The sequence below is a fragment of the Pongo pygmaeus genome, chromosome 14 (genome assembly GCF_028885625.2).
Source record: "Pongo pygmaeus isolate AG05252 chromosome 14, NHGRI_mPonPyg2-v2.0_pri, whole genome shotgun sequence".
Taxonomy (NCBI): Eukaryota; Metazoa; Chordata; class Mammalia; order Primates; family Hominidae; genus Pongo; species Pongo pygmaeus.
Window position 1 is genome coordinate 112,735,603 of NC_072387.2, and position 22,914 is coordinate 112,758,516.

At 37.7% G+C, this 22,914-nt stretch overlaps 1 protein-coding gene across 41 annotated transcripts in view; it reads left to right on the forward strand.

Moving 5' to 3' along the window:
- The window catches only part of BIVM (basic, immunoglobulin-like variable motif containing), a 43,008-nt gene that overhangs the window by 2,915 nt on the left and 17,179 nt on the right, over positions 1-22,914 (forward strand). For 11 of the 41 annotated variants that reach the window (XM_063651126.1, XM_063651098.1, XM_054445809.2 and 8 more), the window contains 6 exons: positions 3,352-3,435; positions 5,227-5,826; positions 14,472-14,598; positions 19,132-19,227; positions 19,837-19,941; positions 20,158-20,252. In XM_063651126.1, coding sequence (XP_063507196.1) covers positions 5,349-5,826; positions 14,472-14,598; positions 19,132-19,227; positions 19,837-19,941; positions 20,158-20,252 — 901 coding nt within the window. In that variant the 5' untranslated portion in view covers positions 3,352-3,435; positions 5,227-5,348. Of the gene's footprint in view, positions 1-797; positions 920-3,102; positions 3,285-3,351; positions 3,436-5,226; positions 5,827-14,471; positions 14,599-19,131; positions 19,228-19,836; positions 19,942-20,157; positions 20,253-22,914 lie in introns of all 41 variants that reach the window. The other 30 variants (XM_063651120.1, XM_063651129.1, XM_063651104.1 and 27 more) reach the window with 8 other exon arrangements.

Sequence of the window (22,914 nt, forward strand, 5' to 3'; positions counted from 1 at the left end):
GGGGGTGGGGGAAGGGAATGAGATGGAGCTAACCAGATAGATCTAGGGACCATCAGGAGTTGGCCTTTTGTTCTAAGAGCAGAGGCTTTCAGACAGAGGAGTTCTGTGATCATATATATGTAGCAAACTTTATTTTCTAATATTTCTGCACAGGTCAGGTTAGAAGTGTCAGCTCACTGGGAATAGTTTATAAATAGAGAAACAAAAGGAGATACAAGATGAGTCAAAACAGTGACAGCTGCAGCCTATTAAGTGGAGGGACAAACTGCCTCTCTATAGCTCAGTATTGTCTATAATGATTCTGTTATTAGTATTGTCAGTAATAAATTGTGCTTAGTGTACTTTAAGAAAGCTAGAATCTGAGCATGCAATAATAGAAGCCGCCTTGGCCTCTTGGGGCTCTCACTATAGTGGAGAGAATAGACGTGAGACAGACAGTGTGGAAAGAAAGTAAACATTAGCAGTGTTTGGGTCGTGGGATTTGGGTAATTTCCATTTTCCTGTAATATCTTTTGGTACTTTGCATTTTTTGTAATGTTTTACTTATAAAATCTATGAATATTACATTTTCAAAGAGAAATTTACATAAATATAGTTTCCAATGAGAATGTTTCATGCCCTTGGATTTTAGTGAGTCAATATAAAATGCATCCTTATGTTGATGATCTTCATTTTTTTTTGCTAAAACTTCGACCAAAGAGATCATCTTGTTCAGTGACCGTTATTTAAAAGCAAACAAACCAAAAACACAAACAAAACCAGACTGTTTTTTCTTTCTTTCTTTCCTTCTTTTTGAGACAGAGTCTTGCTTTGTTGCCCAGGCTGGAGTGCAGTGGTGTCATCATAGCTCTCTGCAGCCTCAAACTGCTGGCCTCAAGCAGTTCTTTTGCCTCAGCCACCCAAAGCACAGATATTATAGGTATGAGCCACTATGCCTAGCCCACACTGTTGCACTTTTTATTAGTCAAGTGCTGTGTTCTATCTTTAGCTTCCAGGAAGTTTACCCCCAACTTTTGTGCTTAAATGCAGTCATTTCCCTTTGCCTATGTTTTTGATAAGAATATTCTCTATGGCTGGGCATGGTGGCTTGTGCCTGTAATGCCAGCAATTTGGGAGGCTGAGGTGGGAGGATTGCTTGAAGCCAAGAGGTCAAGACCAGCCTAGGCAACATAGCAAGACACTGTTTCTTAAAAAAAAAAAAAAAAAAAAAAGATTATTCTATATATGTTCCAAATGAGCATACTTTTACAATCCCTGCCGGGTGCAGTGGCTCATTCCTATAATCCCAGCACTTTGGGAGGCCGAGGCCAGCAGATCACCTGAGGTCAGGAGTTCCAGACCAGCCTGGCCAACATGGTGAAACCCCATCTCTACTAAAAATATAAAAATTAGCCAGGCATGGTGGCACCTGCCTGTAATTCCAGCTACTCCAGAGGCTGAGGCAGGAGAATCTCTTGAACCCAGGAGGCAGAGGTTGCAGTGAGCTGAGATCCCGCCATTGCACTCCAGCCTGGGCAACAGAGCGAGATTCCATCTCAAAAAAATCAAATCAAATCAAATCCCTACACTGTCACACAGAGAGCTGGTCCCGCAGGCAAAATTCCATTCAGTGTGAGGAAGGAAGCCCTGGGAAAGTGGAAGCCAAGTCTGAGATGAGGATATAAAAGGGGCAGGGCCTGGAACATTTCCATCTCCCCACCAAACTCACTCTAATAACCTTTGTCTATTGCCTCTCACCGAGACCATATGCTCTTTCATTCCTCACCTCGCACAGCCCACCCCCATGACCCCAATACCACAAATACCTACCTCTCTGTCTACCACACTGATGTAGAGAAAGGCATGAAGGTCACAGATGAGAAGTAGAAAATGCTATGTTAGGACACCTGCTAAGAATCAGAGCGACTGTCTTCCAAAAAGACAAGAGTTTGGTCTGAACAATGCCAGGTACTGAGCTTCCCTCTGCCATCACCGTTGCACCACCAGATGAATAAGGAGAGAGCACCATTTCCACTTGAGGACCCACTACACCTACTCCAAGAATTTTTTTTACCAAAAGAAAGTGAAAGTTTTCAAAGTGAAGCCACGGGAGGTTCCACCTTTCGTGGTAATATTCCTATCCAACTGACCCTCCTGCAAACAACTATAAACTCTGCACAAATTATTTTAAAACTGAAGAGTTTTTTGTTTGTTTGTTTGTTTTGAGACAGGATGGAGTGCAGGTCACCCAGGCTGGAGTGCAGTGGCTTGATCTTGGCTCAACGCAACCTCCGCCTTCGAGTCTCAAGCAATTCTCCTGCCTCAGCCTCCCCAGTAGCTGGGATTACAGGCACGCGTCACTACCACCTGGCTAATTTTTATCTTTTTTTTGAGATGGAGTCTCACTCTGTCACCCAGGCTGGAGTGCAATGGCATGATCTCAGCTCACTGCAACCTCCACCTCCTGGGTTCAAGCAGTTCTCCTGCCTCAGCCTCCCAAGTAGCTGCGATTACAGGTGCGCGCCACCATGCCCAGCTAATTTTTTTGTATTTTTTAGTAGAGACGGGGTTTCACCCATGTGTGCCAGGCTGGTCTTGAACTCCTGACCTCGTGATCCACCCGCCTCGGCCTCCCAAAGTGCTGGGATTACACGTGTGAGCCACCACGCCTGGCCCTTACTATCTGGCTAATTTTTAAATTTTCAGTCGAGATGGGGTTTCACCATATTGGCCAGGCTAGTCTCGAACTCCTGACCTCAAATGATCCACCCGCCTCAGCCTCCGAAAGTGCTGGGATTACAGGCATGAGCCACCACACCAGGCCTAAAAACTGAAGGTTTGAATAGAGAAAAAGCATGCTTTAAAAGTAAATAAAGTGGAATTTTGCCTAGCACATGTGGAGTCCTAATATGCAGCTCTGTTTCCTTAAATTCCAAGAAAGCCATGCAGTGCCTTTGCTAGTTTCTCCTCACAGATCAGGATAACCTAGGGGGCTCTTGCATGAATCCTCTTCCATTTCTTGCAGCCTAACTTATAGGCTTTTGTTGTTCAATATTTGTATGATGGTTTTGATACTATTTTTTTGTAACCCATGACAATTATTTTTATTTCTAATTTTTTAAGTAAGCAAATGGGCAGAGATATTAACTGGTAAAAGTCCAGCTGATCACCCAGGGTGGACTAAATCTCTCGACTGATGCTCTGTTGCTGGAGCCCTGAGAAACCTACATACCCTGCCTGGGCACCTGCCTGGGGCTGTCTGCTGTGTGTCCTGGGATGGTTCAATTCACCAAGGACTTACTCTGGTATAAATCTTCAGCTTCCTTGCATGCCCTCAGTTGCTATTTAAGCTTTCTGTTTTCTTCCCTAAAGGAATCAGTTTAGACTTGAAATTCAGTTTTTCCTGAAACTGATCAGAAGTTAGTGACACCTTGATTGGATCCGTTTTTCTGTCAGGTGATGAATCTTTGAAAAATTTACTTTCTGTATTCTGTGTTGATTTAAATCCGTGGCCATTATTCATCATGTATCCTTTATGCCTATGTACGTAAAAAATCTTGCTAATGCATTATTTTTTAGACAACTTTATGGAGGTATAATTCACACACCATATAATTTACCCATTAAGTTATGCAATTCATTGGCTTTTAGTTTATTTACAAAGTTGTGTGTTCATTGCCACAATCATTTATAGAATATTATCTTTATTACAAAAAGAAACTCCATCACCCCCAAACCCCAAGCCCTAGGCAACCATGAATCTACTTTCTGTCTGCATAGATTTGCCTGTTCTGGACATGTTATATAAATAGAATAATACACTATCTGGTCCTTTGTGACGACCTTCTTTTACTCACTATAATGTTTTCAGGGTTCATCTATGTTGTAGCATGGGTCCGTACTTCATTTCTTTTTATTGCCAAATAATATTCCATTGTATGGATATACCACATTTTATTTATACATTCATCAGTTGGTGGACATTTGGGTTGTTTCCATTTTTTGGCCATTATGAATAATGCTGCTATTAACATTTGTGTGAAGATGTATTTTCGTCTGTCATGGATATATACCTAGGCATGAAATTGCTGGACCATATGGTAACTCTGTTTAATTGTTGGAAGAACTGCTTTCCAAAGCAACTGGACCATTTTACATTTCCACTAGCAGTGTATGAGGGTTATGATTTCTCCACGTCCTCACCAACCTTTTTGATTATAGCCATTCTAGTGGGTGTGAGGTGTTATCTCATTGTGGTTTTGATTTGTATTTCCATGATGGCTAATGATACTGAGCATCTTTTCATGTGCTTATTGGCCATTTATTTTATTTTATTTTTATTTTTGAGACAGTCGTGCTCTGTTGCCCAGACTAGAGTGTAGTGGTACAATCTCGGCTCACTGCAACCTCTACCTCCCAGGTTCGAGTGATTCTTATGTCTCAGCCTCCCGAGTAGCTGGGACTACAGGCACGTGCCACCACACCTGGCTAATTTTTATATTTTTAGAAGACACGGGGTTTCACCATGTTGGCCAGGCTGGTCTCGAACTCCTGACCCCAAGTGATCCGCCTGCCTTGGCCTCCCAAAGTGCTGGATTACAGGTGTGAGTGACTGCACCTGGCCTTACTGGCAATTTCTATACTGATTTTGGAGAAGATACTATTCAGATACTTTGCCCATTTTTAAAAATTGGGCTGTTTGCTGGCCGGGCGTGTTGGCTCACACCTGTAATTCCAGCACTTTGGGAGGCAGAGGTGGGCAGATCACTTGAGGTCAGGATTTTGAGACCAGCCTGACCAAGATGGAGAAACCCCATCTCTACTAAAAATACAAAATTAGCTGGGCGTGGTGGCGCATGCCTGTAATCCCTGCTACTTGGGAGACTGAGGCAGGAGAATCACTTGAACCCGGGAGGCGGACGTTGCAGTGAGCCGAGATCACGCCATTGCACTCCAGCCTGGGCAACAAGAGTGCAACTCCATCTCAAAAAAAAAAAATTGGGCTATTTGCTTTTTAATTAATTATTGGGCTCTTTGCTTTTTAATTATTTTTTAATTATTTAAAAATAATTTAATGCATATTTTAGACTAATTTAAAAAATAAGATAGTGATTGTGGCTCCAGTCATATAGTAGTTGTAAAATTAATATAGAATGAAGGCATATGTATGCATAAAATTTGCTATGCTTTTTAGTGGCTCTTTGTGTATCTGGTGGATTGTTGATCATTCTTTTTCCTTCCTCTTAGGAGCTCATTTTGCAGCTCTCAAGCTTTTATAGCATGCTGTAAACAATTGTCAAAGTTGTTTATCAAGAAACAGATAGAGTTGCAACTTCTTTCTCGTAATAGAAACTTTTACACTGCATTCAATGCCTAACGTTGCAGAAACAGAAAGGTCAAATGATTCTGGAAATGGTGAGCACAAATCTGAGAGAAAGTCACCTGAAGACAATCTACAAGGTGCTGTAAAATCTTTCTGCACAAGTGCCTCAGGAGCACCCTTGGGTCCCAAAGGAGATGGTCATTATCCATGGAGTTGTCCAGTGACTCATACACGGGAAAAAATTTATGCCATCTGTTCAGACTATGCCTTTCTCAACCAGGCGACCTCAATCTATAAAACTCCAAATCCATCTCGCTCTTCTTGCCTCCCTGATAGTACCTCTTTATCTGCTGGAAATAATTCATCAAGATACATTGGTATCCCGAATAGTACATCGGAAATCATCTACAATGAAGAAAATAGCTTGGAAAACTTATCCAACAGCCTGGGCAAGCTACCTCTCGCATGGGAAATTGATAAATCTGAATTTGATGGGGTGACCACAAATTCGAAACACAAATCAGGTAAGGAGGGAGCGATGAAGTTCATATGTGAAAATAATGAGAAAAAAACACTATGTCTTGTTTAATCTTGCCATTACACATAGTTTCCTTGTATAATACTAGATAAGGAACATGGCTATCATCTTGTCTGTCATTGTAGTTTTAGGAAAGTAACCTTGACATAGGGCATGTAGTTCATTATGGGGCTTCCACTGGAAATTTTGGGCATAAGCTTTGTATTAAATATTTTGAGAACTTTGAAAATCTAATAATGTTGTAAAATATTATAAACAGATGGTAGCTTAGAAAAGCTTATAACATGGCTAGAATAACTTACTACTGTTTCATAGTTTTATAGGCACATGAAGTCGTATTTCCTGACCAAACATCTCTTTTTCCTACGATATAATGTTTTAGCTTTTTTTGTTGTTAAAATTTTTTAGGCACCCAGCAAAGCCTCCATGTACCACCGAGTAGGTTGTGTACTGCTCAATTTAAGAGGATGCTGTTTACCTAGGTTGTGCGTAACTTTCATAGTTGTAATGGGGTGGTCCTATGACAGATAGAAATACATTACACTTCTTTCTTTTGAATTCAAAGTAATACAGGAATTTTATGAGGCAGGTACTGTTAGCCCCATTTGTAGTGAAGAAATTGAGGCTTAGAGGGGTTAAATCTCTAGACCGAAGTTGCAGAGTTAATAAGAGGAGGTCAAACTAGGATTTGTATTTTACTTCTAGGCTTCTCTGATGATTTTGAAAAACCTTAATGCTTCCGCTTGTTCATCTGCAAAATGAATTTGTTTCATAGAATGTTATGTAAATTTGTAATTCTCAAGGGTAGGAGGGGGATTTTGCTTTTTTGTCTAAATTTGTAGGTAATGAGTCTGCAATTTTCTTTTTGTCTAATGCCTTTGGCCAGTTTTGGAATTAGGGCTATGCAAATCTTCTAAGAAAAGTTGGGAAGTGTTTTTTCCTCCTGTTTTCTGAGGATTTTCAGAGAGATATTAAAATCTCTATTTATAATTATGGAGTTGTCTTGATTTCTGTTAATTTCTGACAAATTTTAATTTGTCCATGTCATTTAAGTTGTCAAATTTGGGGGCTTAATGTTATCCCTCTAACATCTAAGGAATCTTTATTGACAACTCCTTTTGCATCCTAATACTGGTAATTAATTTATTTTCTCTATTTTTTTTAAACTGATCAATCTAGCTAGGAGTTTATCAATTTTGTTAATCTTTTCAAATAACCAGCTTTTAGCGTTGTTAATTTTCTCAATTGTTTGTTTTCTATTTCATTGGTTTCTGCTCTTTATTATTTCCTTCCTCTGACTTACTTTGGGTTTACTTTGTTCTTCATTTTCTGACTTCTTAAGATGGAAGCTTAGATCATTGATTTTAGACTTTTCTACCATAAGCATATAATACTCCAAATTGCTCTCTAAGTACTGCTTTAGCTGCAGCTCACAAATTTTCATATGCTTATTATTATTATTTAATTAGAAACATTTTCTAATTTCCTTTGCAATTTATTCTTTGATACATGTATTACTTAGATGTATGCTGTTTAATTTCTAGATATTAATAGTTTTTCTAAATATTGATTTCTAGTTTAGTTCCATTGTGGACAGAGGGCATATGCTCTCAGTCCTTTTAAATTTACTAAGACTTGTTTTATGACCCAACATATGGTCTTTCTTGGTGAATGTACCATGTGCCCTTGAAAAGAATGTCCGTTCTGCAGTCATTGGGAGTATCTATAAATATTTATTACGTCAAAGTGTTTGAAAGTGTCATTCACATCTTTGTGTCCCTCTGCTTGTGTCTTGTTCTATCAATTGCCAAAAGAAGGGTGTTAAAAATCTTCAACTATGATTGTGAAGTTGTCTTTTCTCCATTTAATTTCTTTTTTAAAAACTAATACATGTCTAATAACAGAAAATTTACCGTCTTAACCATTTTTACGTGTACAGTTTAGTGGCATTAAGTACATTTACGTTGTTGTGCAACCATCATCACTATTCATCTCCAAATCTCTTTTCTTTTCTTTTTTTTTTTTTTTGAGACAGAGCCTCGCTCTGTCACCCAGGCTGGAGTGCAGTGGCGCGATCTCGGCTCACTGTAAGCTCCGCCTCCCGGGTTCACGCCATTCTCCTGCCTCAGCCTCCCGAGTACCTGGGACTACAGGCGCCCGTCACCGTGCCTGGCTACTTTTCTGTATTTTTAGTAGAGACGGGGTTTCACCGTGGTCTCGACCTCCTGACCTCGTGATCCGCCCGCCTCGGCCTCCCAAAGTGCTGGGATTACAGGTGTGAGCCACCGCGCCCGGCCCTTCTTTTCATCTTACAAAGTAAACTTTGTACCCATTGAACAATAAATCCTCATTCCTTCTCCTCACAGTCCCTGGAAACCACAATTTAACATTTTGTCACTGTGAATTTAACTATTCTAGGTACCTTATGTAAGTGAAATCATATAATATTTGTCTTTTTATGACTGGTTTATTTATAGCCACCCCTGCTCTCTTCTAGGTGCTGTTTGCTTTGGAATACTTATTTCCATCCTTTTACTTTCAGCCTATTTGTATCTCTAGATCTAAAGTGAGTGTTTCAGAGACAGCATATAGTTAGCTAATTTTTGTTTCTATTTTTGTGTGTGAACCCACGTATACAAAAACGTATTTTTAAAAAATCCATTCTGCCGATCTCTGGGTTTTGAGTGGAGAATTTAATCCATTTACATTTAAAGTAATCACTGATAAGGAGAGACTTTTGTCATTTTACTGCTTGTTATTTATATATAAAAACTCTGTTCCTATACTGCTTCATCCCCACCCACTTTCAGTTATTGATGTTATAAAATTACATATTTATATATTGTGTGTCTGAAAACAAACTAATAATTTTTATGTATTAATCTCTTAAATAATGTGGAAAACAAAATGTGGAGTTACAAACCAAAGTTATAATAATAGCTTTTTTATTTTTATTTTTTATTTTGAAATAGGGTCTTGCTCTCTTGCCCAGACTGGAGTGCAGTGGCACGACCATGGCTTACTGCAGCCTTGATCTCCCAGGCTTAAGCAATCCTCCCACTTCAGCCTCCTGAGTAGCTGGGACTACAGGTGCACATCACCACGCCTGGCTAATTTTTTAAATTTTTTTGTAGAGATAGAGTCTCACTATGTTGCCAGGGCTGGTCTTGAACTCCTGGGCTCAAGCAATCCTCCTGCCTTGGCCTTCCAAAGTGCTGGGAATACATGCATGAGCCACTGCTCCTGGCCTACTAGCTTTTAAACTAATAATAATTTTTAAAAAATGTATTAGTCTCATAAATCATATAGAATACAAAAACTGGAGTTGCAAACTAACAAAATAACACTGGCTTTTATAATTGTTCATGTATTACCTTCACTGAGGTAAATTTATTTCTTCCTATGGCTTTGAGGTACTAGCTAATGTCCTTTCATTTCAACCAGCAGGAATCCTTTTAGCATTCCTTACAGGGCAAGTCTAGTGGTAATAAACTCCTTCAGTTTTTGTTTGTCTGGGAATGTCTGAATTTCTTCTTCACTTTTGAAGGACAGTTTTACTGGATTTAGAATTCTTGTTTGATTTTTTTTTTTATTTCAGCACTTTCAATATATCAGCCCACTTCCTTCTGGCTTCCAAAGTTTCTGATGAGAAATCTGTTGATATTCTTATTAACAGTCCATTGTATGTGATGAGTTGCTTCTCTTGTGTTGCTTTTAAGAGTCTTTGTCTTTTTGCAATTTTTAAATTTTTTATTTTATTTGAGACGGAGTTTTGTTCTTGTTGCCCAGGTTGGTGTGCAATGGCACGATCTTGGCTCACCACAACTTCCACCTTCTGGGTTCAAGCAATTCTCCTGCCTCAGCCTCCCAAGTAGCTGGGATTACAGGCATGCGCCACCATGCCTGGCTAATTTTGTATTTTTAGTAGAGATGGAGTTTCTCCATGTTGGTCAGGCTGGTCTCGAACTCCTGACCTCAGGTCATCTGCCTGCCTCAGCCTCCCAAAGTGCTGGGATTACAGGCGTGAGCCACCGTGCCCGGCCTTGCAATTTTATTATAATGTATGTTGGTGTGGGTCTTTCTAAGTTCATCCTACTTGGAATTTGTTGAGTTTCTTGGATGTTTATATTCATGTTTTTAAAATCAAATTTGGGAAGTTTTTAGCCATTATTTGTTTGGATAATCTCTCTACCCCTTTTCAGTGTCTTCTCCTTCTGGAACTTCTGCAATGTATAGGTTTGTCCACTTGATGGTGTCCCCAGGTCCTTTAAGGTCTGTTTACTTTTCTTCAGACCTTTTTCTTTCTGTTCCTCATACTCAGTTATTTCAGTTTTCCCATCTTCAAGGTCACTAATTTTTCTGCCTGCTCACAACTGCCTTTGAATCACTCTAGTGAGTTTTTCATTTCAGTTATTACATTTTTCAGCCCAAGAATTTATTTTTGGTTTTAAGTTTTCTATCTCTTCATTGATATTTCCACGTTCTTCATACATACATCTTTCGTTAGTTCTTTTGGCATCTTTAAGATAGTGGTTTTAAAGTCCTTGTCTAGCAAGTCTGCCATTTGGTCTTTCCAGAGATGGTTTCTGTTGGTTTATATATTTTTTTGTTTCTTTGAATGGGCCTTATTATGTTTCTTGTGATTTTTTTGTTGTTGTTGGAAACTAGACATTCAAATATTATTTAATAATGTAGTAACTCTGGAAATCAATACCCCTCTTTCCCAGAGTTTGTTGATTTTAGTTTTTGTTTTTTGATTGCTATAGGCTGTTTCTATGCTGGTAATCAACCTGAGGTATACATTTAAGGGCTTTTCAGGGAAAAGCCCCTGCCTTTCTCTGAGTGTGTACAGTGATTTTCTGCATTTCCCTGTATAAGTGATTGCTTTTGAATATACTGTTTTTGAAATGTCTGGCTCCCCAAACAGAAAATGTAGAGAAAAAAAACAGAACAAAAAAACCACACCAAAGGTGCTGGTCCCTTAAGTCCTCTGGAAGTTGCTTCAGTTGTAGTGGGAGGGGCTTGCAACATTGGAGGGAGAGTTGCAACAATGGCTGCCCGCCTGTATCTGTGCTTTCAAGATCAGAAGCAGCAGTCAGCAATCAGAACACAGATTTCCAATTTTCATAGGACATGAACCTTTTTGCCCACCATGGTTCCCACAAACTGCCTGAAGCTTCTCCAGTAACATATGCACAGTTTCTTGGACTTGGGGATAGGTGGTTGTACCTTGCTATGTGCTGAAATTGACCAAAATTTGCATTTACTGTTCAGGACTTCCTCTGAAAGTTGCAATCCTTTGAATAGACTCTGGAATTCCAAAATAATTACATCAGACAGATTCTGCCAGTGCAGTTGTCTAGGTGGGGAGACAGATTCCTGGTGCCTCCTACACTGCACTTAATTCTGTTAATTTTTTAAAAAATGTAATTTGAAGCTCTGTTATTAAGTTCACATACATTTATGAGATTTATGCCTTCTTCCTGAATTGACCCTTTTATCATTATGAAATATATTTCGTTATTCCTGGAAGTATTTCTTGTTCTGAAAGTTACTTTGTTTGGTGTTAATAAAGCTCCTCAGCTTTATTTTGATTATATTTGCATGGTATATATTTTTCCATCTATTTATTTTAGTTCTAGAATTTACATTTTTATAGCTTCTATTTCTCATCTGAGATTTGCTATATTTTTCATTTATTACAAGAGCATTCTATCTATGTCATAATGCATAGTTATAATATCTACTTTAATTTCTTATCTGCAATTTCAAAATCTGGCTAATCTCAGAGTAGGCCTTATCTTTTTTCTTGAGAATGAGTCATATTTTTCACTTCCCTTACATGTTCTATAACTTTGCATTGTATCCTAGATAGTGGGACTATTATGTTATGGCAACTCTGGTATATTCCTTCAAAGTGTTGATTTTTTTTTGGTTTTGGGAGGCAGTTAATTTGATTGAACTAAAACTGTAAATTCTGTCTCCTTGGTACAGCTCCAACCATCTCAGTTCAGTTCTTTTAGCTGTGTTGCTTGGATTTGCTCCTTGCATACATGGTCCGGGGGTCAGTCCAAGATTTGGGCCAAATTTATACACAGAATTTGGGGCCCCTCTTCTCTGTGGCTGTCTTCTTTCTGGGTTCCCTCTCACCTCACTTTCAGTGATGGTGATTGCACAGGACTCTGTCCTTTGGTTCTTCCAGTAAAAAAAGACAGTGGATTTTCTGCTTTTGTTTGCTCTTCTCATACCTTTTTCTAAAAGTCAGTGTGGTGAATACATATATTTGTGTGTGTATGTGTCTGTGTGTGTGTCTGTGTGTGTGTGTTGGTGTTGAGGCTGTGTGTGTGTGCTGTGGGTAGGATGAGGAACGGAAGAAGGAACTCGGTAATGAGAAGGAGCAGTGGGCGAAGGTTGTTGAAGCTGATGTGATGGGAGGCAGAAGGTGCAGGTGTTGCTCTTCTATGTTCCCATCTCAAACGGAGCTTTCACTTTGATATGGCTTCTTTCCCTCAAATCGAATGAACTTTTGCCTGTGGGACCAGCTGTTTCTGTGGCAGTGCGGGGATTTTATGAAGTATGCTCATTTGGACCGTATATGCTCATCGATCCCAGGGGCAATCCTAGATTCAACAAAAAGAGAATAGGGGGCAAGGTCATGGAACTCTAGAGGAAAGTGTGAGTACAGACTGTTTGCAGAGCCTGTCAAGGTCACACATTTCCATGTTTCATTAGCCTTAAAATTTTAAGTGGCTGGGAAAACTACTTAGGGAATTAAGTCATTATTAGGCAGTGAAGATATCTCAAGAAATGTTAGAAACTCATTCTCTGTTATCTGACTCTTTAAGAGTCATTTTACCAGTCAAGGAAATTTGGCACAATGAGATTTGGCACAATTGCTCACCTTTGCCAGTGATGTTCACCTCTGTGAAAAGTGTGTTCTCTGTAAGAACTTAGAAAAAATAATTAAAAGGGTCGAGCATGGTGGCTCACACTTGTAATCCCAGCATTTTGTGAGGCCGAGGCAGGTGGATTGCTTGAGCTCAGGAGTTTGAGACCAACCTGGGCGACATAGCGAGACCCCGACTTTATTAAAAATACAAAAATTAGCTGGGCATGGTTGCATGCACTTGTGATCCCAGGTACTCCTGAGGCTGACGTAGGAGGATTGCTTGAGCCCCGGAGGCAGAGGTTGCAATGAGTGGAGGTTGCATCACTGCACTCTTGTCCAGGCAACAGAGCAAGACCTTGTCTCAAAACAAGCAAACAAACAAAAAGAATAATTAAAAGGAAGGTGAAACATTGTTTCTTGACTTTATAGTCTTCATTATTATTACATTTTTACAGAAATTCCCTGGTAATAATAGTTCCTGAGTTCCAGCTGTTTGTAGGTGTCAAATGGTTTCCGTGTAGAGTATCTTGAAGGAATAAAACCGATCTCTTTCCATGTTTGCTTACTAGGCATATATGTATATAATCTATTTTATAATTTATGAATGACTCATAAAAATGAAATACTAGCCTTCAGTTAATTTTTATAACAGAACTGTTATAAAATAGAATATGTGTGAAAGATTAAAGTATTTGAGCATAGCTATCTGAAATCTTAATAGTATTTTAATGAAATGAGGCTTGGATGTTATTTATTGATATTTTACTTTATATAATTTTTTACTAGATACTTCACTAACAATTTAGAAATAAAATGTATAAAAAATAAAAAGTATAGGGATGGATACCCCATTCTCCATGATGTGGTTATTTCACATTGCATGCTTGTATCAAAACATCTCATGTACCCCATAAGCATGTACATCTACTATGTACTCTCAAAAATTAAAAAAATTAAAAAGTACAAATTCTCACTCTTACTTTTGGCTCCCTTTTGTCTAGCTCCCAATTCTCCCTTCCCCAGTAGTAACCACTGTTGTCTTGGGGGGCTTTTTGGAGAATGTTTGTATGTGTGTGCATGTATGAGTGGGTGTGTGTACATGCATACATACATGCATACATGCACACAGGAGGCTTGCTTTTCATTCTAGTTTCTGTGCTAAACTTGCATTTTAGTAATGTACATGTGTGCATCATTCTTCATTCATTCTGTCATCTCTGTAGGTCCAGAGATATTTTTAAACATCACATTATCACATTAATGGATGCAGTGCTTTTACTTTCTTAACAAAGTTGCATTATTTGGTTTTATTGTTTTATAGAAAGCCTTCGTTTTCTGGAAAGTAGTCTAGTTAAATTTTTTTACTGTCGATAATTTGATTTTCTGGATGTGGCTAAAGATTTGGTGATTGACTGTTTCACCAGCTAAGTGACTAGCTCTGGAATTGGAGTATAAGAACCTGACACGAAATAGGATTCATGGTTGTTTAAATTTGTTTTTTATTTTCTCTTTCTCTTTAAGGTAGGGGACTATTATTGAAAATACATGTGTTACTTCATTGTGTTTGCAAATATCATTTTTAGAACCTGTGGCAGTTATTTATTTGTTATTATTTTTTATTTGCACTTTCTCAGCAGAATTATTAAGACAGTTACTTCTTAATTTTGGTGCATAATTAATTTTTGTCGTTTCAGTTTACTTCATCTTAAGCATTTTGCTTATTTTATACTCTTGTATTTTAGGCAATGCAAAGAAACAATTTTCCAAGAGAAAAACTTCAGATAAAAAGGGAAGATATCAGAAGGAATGTCCTCAGCATTCTCCTCTTGAAGATATTAAACAGCGGAAAGTATTAGACCTCAGACGATGGTGACGTTATCAGTTTTTATTTTTTTCATTTTTGAAATATGTAATATATGTTGGCAATAACGTAGCAGTTTACAAATTAATACATTATATGTATCATAAAAATATTTTTATTTCTAAAATTATTACCAGGATTTCTGAATATTTAAAGTCTACCACAAATGTTTGAAGTAGATTAATAATGAGTTATGCTGGTCTTTCCCAAACTCAGCTGATCATTAGAGTCATCTGTGTGACTCCACATAACTGCCATGTAGATTTAACAATGATTAACCTTTTGATGTAGTTACATACTTAGCTTTTCATTGCTGAAGAATTTTCAAGTAAGTGACTGATTTTTATTATATTTCATCTCAAGTTACCTAAGTATGCATCTCTAAAAAATGACTTTTTTCTACTTAACCACAATACTTTTGTCACACCTGATAAGATTAACAATATTTCCTTAGTGTCTAATTCCCAGGCTAAATTCACGTTTCCCAGATTTTTCTGAAAAGGTCTTCACATCTGTTTGTTCAAAGTGGGACCCAGTTGTGAACCACATGTTTGCTTGTCATGACCCGTAATTCTCTCAATCTAGGGCAGTCTCCACCCCACTTTCCCCCTTGTCTTTTAAAAATTCTATTATTTTAATCGACAAATGAGAATAGTAAAGATTGACTTATTGAAGAGACTTGGCCAGATATTTTGTAGAATGTCCTACATTCCAGATTTGTTTTTTCCTTTTAGTTTCGTAAATTATTCATCTAACCTCAATATTTCCTGTAAACTGGAAGTTGAATATAAAGACTTGATTAAATTCCAGTACAGCATTTTATGCAAGAACACTGCTTAAGTGGGCCCTCATACTTCAAACGTTTCACATCAGAAGGCACATGGTATCTGATTATCCAGTATTAGCAATTCTAAGTGATTACTGGGTTAAGGTGGTGACAGCTGTATTCTACATTGACGAGTTCTTTCTTTCTCCTCTGCTACCCTCAAGTAATCAGTAGGGTGACAGAGTGGCATTAGGTAATAGCCAGGTTCCATCAACTTTTTACCTTATGGTTTTAGCCAAATGTATTGACAACCCAAACCCATTGATGATCCTTGTCTGAATATTTGTTGCAAAATGGTTATATTTCAAAATTCCATTTTTTTTTTTTTTTACTTTTATTACCCAGCCTTCTTCTGTAGCTTTCATTGATCAACTGGGGCTATTTGATTATCTTAAAATACAGTTCCTAGTTTAATGAAAACAAGTTTAATTCATGACAACTTTTATATATTACTGACCCTGATTTGGGTTTTTAAAATTCCTTTGTATGACATTTTAGAAATATATTTTTATCACTTATTTAATAAATATTGGACCCTTTGCTGTGGGCTGAGAAACAGAGATGCACACAACATGGTCTTTGTTTTCCCAAGGTTTACAATCCAGTTGAGGTGAGGGGACTAAACAGAAAAATGTTAAATATCTTAGGCAGTTTGTCATGTGATGGGTATGAATCACTAATTAACCATGAAAGGAGGTAATGATCACCAAAATGCTTTACTAAGGTCCTGGGTCTTAAGGGAGGAAATATGAAGGGTTGGAGGGGTGAAGGGTCTTTGAAAGAGTTACAGCAAAGTGTCTCTGGAATGTGGGTAATGAGGCGTAGAGTAGCTTGTCTAAAGTGAGGCTCAGAGAAGCCAAGAAACCTGCCAATGTCACGTAGCTAATAAGTAGAAGATCTTGTGTTGAAGCCGAAGAGTCAGACTCAACATTCATGCTGTTTGCGTATAATACGTGTTATGATCTGTTTTTTAGATATCAGGCTCAATATTTAGATTTTTTTTTCTGAGTTAAAGATAAGCCATGGACGATTTCTTAACAAAGCAACTTTTATAAAGATAAATTTGGAATAGTTAGTATGTAAGGAATAATGGAGAAGAGACATTAAAGTCAGAAACATTCATTTTAGTTTCTTTGAAAAGAAGGCTTTGCTCGTTTGTGCTTCTAATCACTTAGATTTAAGCTTTGTTTCAACAACAAATCTGTATAACTACATGTTAATAGTATAACATGTGAGGCCATGAAGGCTAGGACTAGGAAGGATAGATGGGAGAAATGCCCTGAGGGGAAAACATCACCAGGACTATAAGCCTGTTTTCCACTGAGAATATTACAAGATTAGCTTAGAATGGAAAGTCCCATAGAAGATAGTAGAATGTTGGTAAACATTTTAACCTGGTCATAAACAAGACTAGGAAACAAGTTTAGATTCATGAAAAAGTATGAAAAATCTTAACAGAAATTCCCCTTTCCCTCTCCTTTTTAAAAATTCTTTCAGGCCAAATTTAGTGTTATGAGAAAAAATATATACATGCATGTAATACTTTGTTAGTAAATATATGTAAAGATAAATGTTGTAAAATATAAAACACTGTTAGTATTGGACTTGTAAAATAATTCCCAAATTGAACTGTGGCAAAAATATTCACAGCAGAAAAAAAAAAATCAGTAAATGAATGAGTTGCTTGTGTTTTATCAGCATGGGCCATATAGCTTATGATGACAGAACTGTTAATAATCACTTGTCCACAAAGATCTCTTAGGTTGGAGTTCACACTCATATTTAAACAACTAGGGCAGATTACTTGAATAAGGACATTAGTAAATTGCTCATATGTTTCCAGGGATGGGGGAAAGGGGTAAAAGGGAGTTGTGTTGTTCAGTGGGCAAAGAGTTTCATTTTTGCAAGATGAAAAAGTTCTGTTGCCTAACAATTTGCATATAGTTGACACTACTATATGCAAATATAGTTGACACTACTATATGCAAATATTTTTAAGTTGACACTTAAAAATAGTGTACATGATAAATTTGATGTTGTATGTTTTTACCACAATTAAAGAACAAAGCAAAACTGAGGGAGGACTCAACAGATTTGACAATGAGGTGTTGAAGACAGCACTTAGTATGTTAAGTGATAGTTATTAGCTTTTGTGTGTCATTTTGTGTAGTTGAGTCTACAGATTTGGGGCTCATGGCACATGTTCTCACTTGTAAGTTAGAGCCGAACAATGTGAACACATGGACGTAGGGAGGGAACAACACACACTGGGCCCTGTCGGGGGGTGGGAACCGGGGACAGGAGAGTATCAGGAAAAACAGCTAATGCACACGGAGTGTAATACCTAGGTAATGGGTCGATAGATGCAGCAAACCACCATGACACACATTTATCTATGTAATAAAGCTGCACATCCTGCATGTGTACCCTGGAACTTAAAAAAAAAAGATTTAAGGGTCATGGTTAACTTGTATGTGTGCCAATATGCATAGTTATATATACATATACAAATGCATATATGTACACATGCATATGTCTAATTTTTCATTTTGTAATTAATTTTCAGACCACACTAAAGTTGCTCTTAGTGATGGTAGGTCTTGTTTCTTTGTTTCATTGTGGCTACTTCTTAGCACCTTCTTTGGAAGGCAGTTAGGAGAAGATCATTTGAAGGCCAACGAGTGTTGTGGGTTATTGGTAAGCTGATTTAACATTGTCTCCCCCCACAACCACGCTTGACTAGCTTCGCATTTGGCCAGGTGCAGTGGCTCACGTCTGTAATCCAGCACTTTGGGAGGCCGAGGTGAGAGGATCACAAGGTCAAGAGATTGAGACCATCCTTGCCAACATAGTGAAACCCTGTCTCTACTAAAAATACAAAAATTAGCTGGTTGTGGTGGAGCATGCCTGTCGTCCCAGCTACTCGGGAGGCTGAGGCAGGAGAATTGCTTGAACCCGGGAGGTGGAGGTTGCAGCGAGCCGACATTGCTCCACTGCACTCCAGCCTGGGCAATGGAGTGACTCCATCTCAAAAAAAAAAAAAAAAAAAAAAAAAAGAAAGCAAATGTATTTCTTCTTAAGACAGAATTAATAAATAGTCTGTCTCTTTCTCGTTCTGTTCACATTTGCCCCAGTTTCTTCTCTTGAATCATGACGGTTCGGAAAATTGTCTGGATTGCTTAGCGCCGCTGAATCCTGCCATGAAAGGATTTTGTATTTCACTTTTAAAATTCTCTGTGACAGGAGAAGCACTGCTTCGTGGCTTCTTGTCCAAGGATTTTAGATGAACACAGTGGGTAATAAATGGATGAATTTTAGTTTGGGTTGAAGAATCTCTCTGAGAAGTTGACACGTGGGGGCAATGGTTTGTTTCTCCTGTATTTCTGAAGTTGCAAATAATCATGTAAGCAGTTCAACCAGGAGTTTACACCAAACTTTTAATAGGTGATATATCATTACTTTTTTTCCCATTGGTTTGGATAACATCCACTTTAACTGGTAGTTAGTCATACTTAGCTATTTTTATTAAAGCAGGTGATTTATTGTTATTTTATATTTATGACATGATTAATAAGTGAATATGGAAGATTTTACATTGACTTAGGGGATCAAAGTTTTCATTATATTAACACCTTTAATTGCCATGAGTTTTCTATTTCTAGCATGCATATTTTGTATTCGTTCAAGTGAAGAAAACAGTCTTTTGTTTTCTCAGGTACTGCATAAGCCGACCACAGTATAAGACTTCTTGTGGCATCTCCTCATTAATTTCTTGTTGGAATTTCTTATACAGCACAATGGGAGCTGGAAAGTAAGTATGTCAATTTATCAGTATCCCCAAACTCCAAAGTAATTTGATGTTGCTTTTTCTATAACAGAAAAAAATTAAGAATAGATTTTTTATAAATTTAACAAAACCCTGCTGTATTTTAGTGTAAGTCTTTTAGCTTAAAATATATACATGTATTATTTTCAGTGAAATAAAAATGGGCTGGGTACAGTGGCTCACACTTGTAATGTCAGTACTTTGGAAGGCCAAGGCAGGAGTATTGCTTGAAGCCAAGGAGTTTGAGACCAGCCTGGGCAACAAAGCAAGACCCCATCTCTACAAAGTAAAAAAATAAAAACAACTAGCCAGACACAATGGCATGTACTTGCATTTCTAGCCTCTTAGGAGACTGAGGCAAGAGGATCACTTGAGCCCAGGAGTTTAAGGCTGCAGTGAGGTATGATCACGCCACTGCACTCCAGCCTGGGCCACAGAGTGAGACCCTGTCTCTAAAAAAACAAATAAAATAAAATAATGAAAAATATTACTAATATTATTTGCAAATCAGACAAACATATTAACATTGAGATAGGCTGTATTTGCATATGACTGGAATTGAAAAATGAAAGGCAATCAATGTTTCTTTTGTAGTCTTCCACCTATTACCCAAGAAGAAGCTTTACATATTCTGGGCTTTCAACCTCCATTTGAAGATATTAGGTTTGGTCCTTTCACGGGAAATACAACACTTATGAGGTATGAAGACCCTCTTAGAGGCAATACCGTGTTTCTAGTTTTGCAAAATAATAATGATGTAGATGTGTGTTGATAGTAAACCATGTATCCAGCTGCTGGGCTTCAACCTGTCGTAGGTATACCAACTTTGGGCTATGCCTGAATTTCTTTAGAATTGGAATAATGCCATCTTTTTGTAGAATTGTTGTCATGAGCAAATCTTCTTGTTATTTTCAGGTGGTTTAGACAAATTAATGACCACTTCCATGTAAAAGGATGCTCTTATGTTCTATATAAGCCTCATGGGAAGAACAAAACAGCGGGAGAAACTGGTAGGTAAACATATAGAAGATTTATACACACACATACACACATGCACACACACACATACATACACACACATGGCTTAGAGTTCATCTCAAAGTCTGGCTGTTTAGCTTCCTGGGACATTATGTAAACCCTCAACACAGTCTGTTACTTGCACGTAATCTGAAGGGCACTTTTTAATATGCAGTTTAATATTTTACCTCTTCTAACCTTTTTATGTAGAACCTTTAGAACTTTAAGGTATATCACAAACACTACTCTAACACATTGTATTGTTTGGGTCCATGGTGTGTGTGTGTGTGTGTTTGTGTGTGTATGTATGTGCGCATGTACATGCACATGCTAGTAAAACTCTAAGGAAGCAGCATGGAGTTAGCAGTTTTTCTTCCTAAGAAGGAATGTAAGGATTTGAGAATATTTGATGTTAGACCTGTGTGGTAACATATAATGGCAGGAAAATAGACTGTTGAAGTGACAAAGTTCTGCTATAAAATAGTCTTGTTTATAACAGAAATATTAATGGAGTTGATGTCAAGGATTATTTTAGTTATGTGCTAATTAAATAATTTGTACTATTTAGCAATTTCCATTTTTAAAATTGTTACAATCTTTTGACTGTATAAATCAGAAAACTGTAATACATTGTTAAAGAAAAAATTATTCTGACACTTGTTAAAAGGGTGAGAAGACTTTATTTAAGACTTGTGAAAGGCCTACTGTAGTAGGAATGAGAAATCAGGCTCAACTCTGAATACAGCAAAGACAACAAAGACAACTGGGACTTTATAGCCAAGGGACACAGCGAGGGGTTTGGGGGTGGGAAATTACTACATACATACAAGGGTATGGGGATTCTTGCTAAACTGGCCTAACAGACTTCTTGCTAAAGGCAGGTCAAGGGCTGAGATATCAAGAGTTGGCAGGGGAGGCCCGTGAGGAACTTGATTAGATATTAAGGGTTGTGGGTTTTCTCTAAACTGACTTAGCAGGATTCGTGCTAAAACTGGACACAGAAGTCTAAGGTCCAGGCCTGTTTGAGAAGAGGACTCAAGGATTAATCAGGAAGAGAATTGTTATCAATAGAGGGTATATGGTTTACCAAGGTAAAAGACTGAGCACAAAGGCAGATATATTTCTGTTGACCTATATTGGATATATCAAGTTGGTTACTTGGAGGCGGGCTTGGAGATTACATGTTGCTTTCTACACATACTAGTTTTGTGACCTTGAACAAGTCACTTGCTGAGCCTTTTATCTTTCTATATTTGTATAGGGTCAGTGTGAGGATAAAAGGAGACATATTTGTAATGTACTTAGCATGCTGTGTTACAGAGTAAGGACTCAGTAAGTGCTAGCATTTATTCCTACTGACTAAATTCTATGCATTCACATGGGGCCTGTCTATCCCTCTGGAAAACACAGCTTTAAATGCTGTGTTGCTATTTATTTCTGTTTCTAGTGAGATTGTCACCACACTACTCTCAGTAAGTGATCAGGCAATGAAAAACTAAGAAAGGATATATTATCCTGTTTGGCAATTTTCTCTTTAGCTGTGTCTAGTTTGCTTTTTATACTGCCTATTGAGTTTGAGTTTTTAAAAAGAGGTTTTCAATCATTTTTATTCTAAAATATGTAGTTCTTTTAAAAATCAGTTTTTAAAAATAACCTCATTCCTTACTCATATTTTCAAACCCTTTTATTTTTTAAATCTATTGAAACTTTTTCCTCCATATTTGATGTAATGTAGGAAATGTGTATATATCTGATTTTGCTGTCTCTTGTTTCTTCTGGATCTTATTTGAGGTATCTTCGTGTGCCATGAAAAGAAAATGCATAATTTGGCATTGTCTTTTATAGTTCTTGAATGTTTACTTCCACAGGATGTGCCAAACCTTTTTCTGGTCCAAGAGATTTTCACGGTCATTCTCCAGTTATTAGAAGGTATAATAATGATTCTGTCAGTTGTGTTCATTGAAAGTTTTATAAAATGTCTGCCAATGACATTTTGCACCCTATAAACTGAATACATAGCAGTTCAGCGAAAGCGAGTGAAAGGGTAAGGGGTGTCAAGGCACAGTAATTAGCAACCTGAGCCAGTACCACCATGTGGAGTTCCTGCCTCTCTCTCAGGATAGCACATGTGTGACCTGGGACCTTTGGATGTAGGGTTGTATAGTGTAGACAGCATCCACACTCAATCCACAGAATAAATACTAGTAAAGCATAATTTCTGTTTAAAATATGAGGATCACTATAAACAAATGTTCTAATATTTTGTTTCTGTGCCCACAAAGGGAGTCATCTTGTATAACCACCTGGATGTGTCGGTACTGAAAATCATTAACCTAGAGGAGCAGTAGTTGGCAAATGTTTTTACATAAAAGGCTTGATAGTAAATATTCTTGGCTTTGAGAGACACATGGTTCTGGGGCAGTCACAGCTACTTGATGCAGCTGCTTGGATCTTGAAGGCAGCCATAGACAACATGTAAACAAATGGATATGGTGGTGTCCTGGGAAAACCTTACTGATGAACCTGAAATTTGAATATCACATAATTTTCACATGTCACAAAATATTATTTTTCTTTTGAACTTTTAAAAATTTTATTATTTATTTTTTAGAGATGAGGGTCTCATTCCATCCACTAGGCTGGAATGCAGTGGCT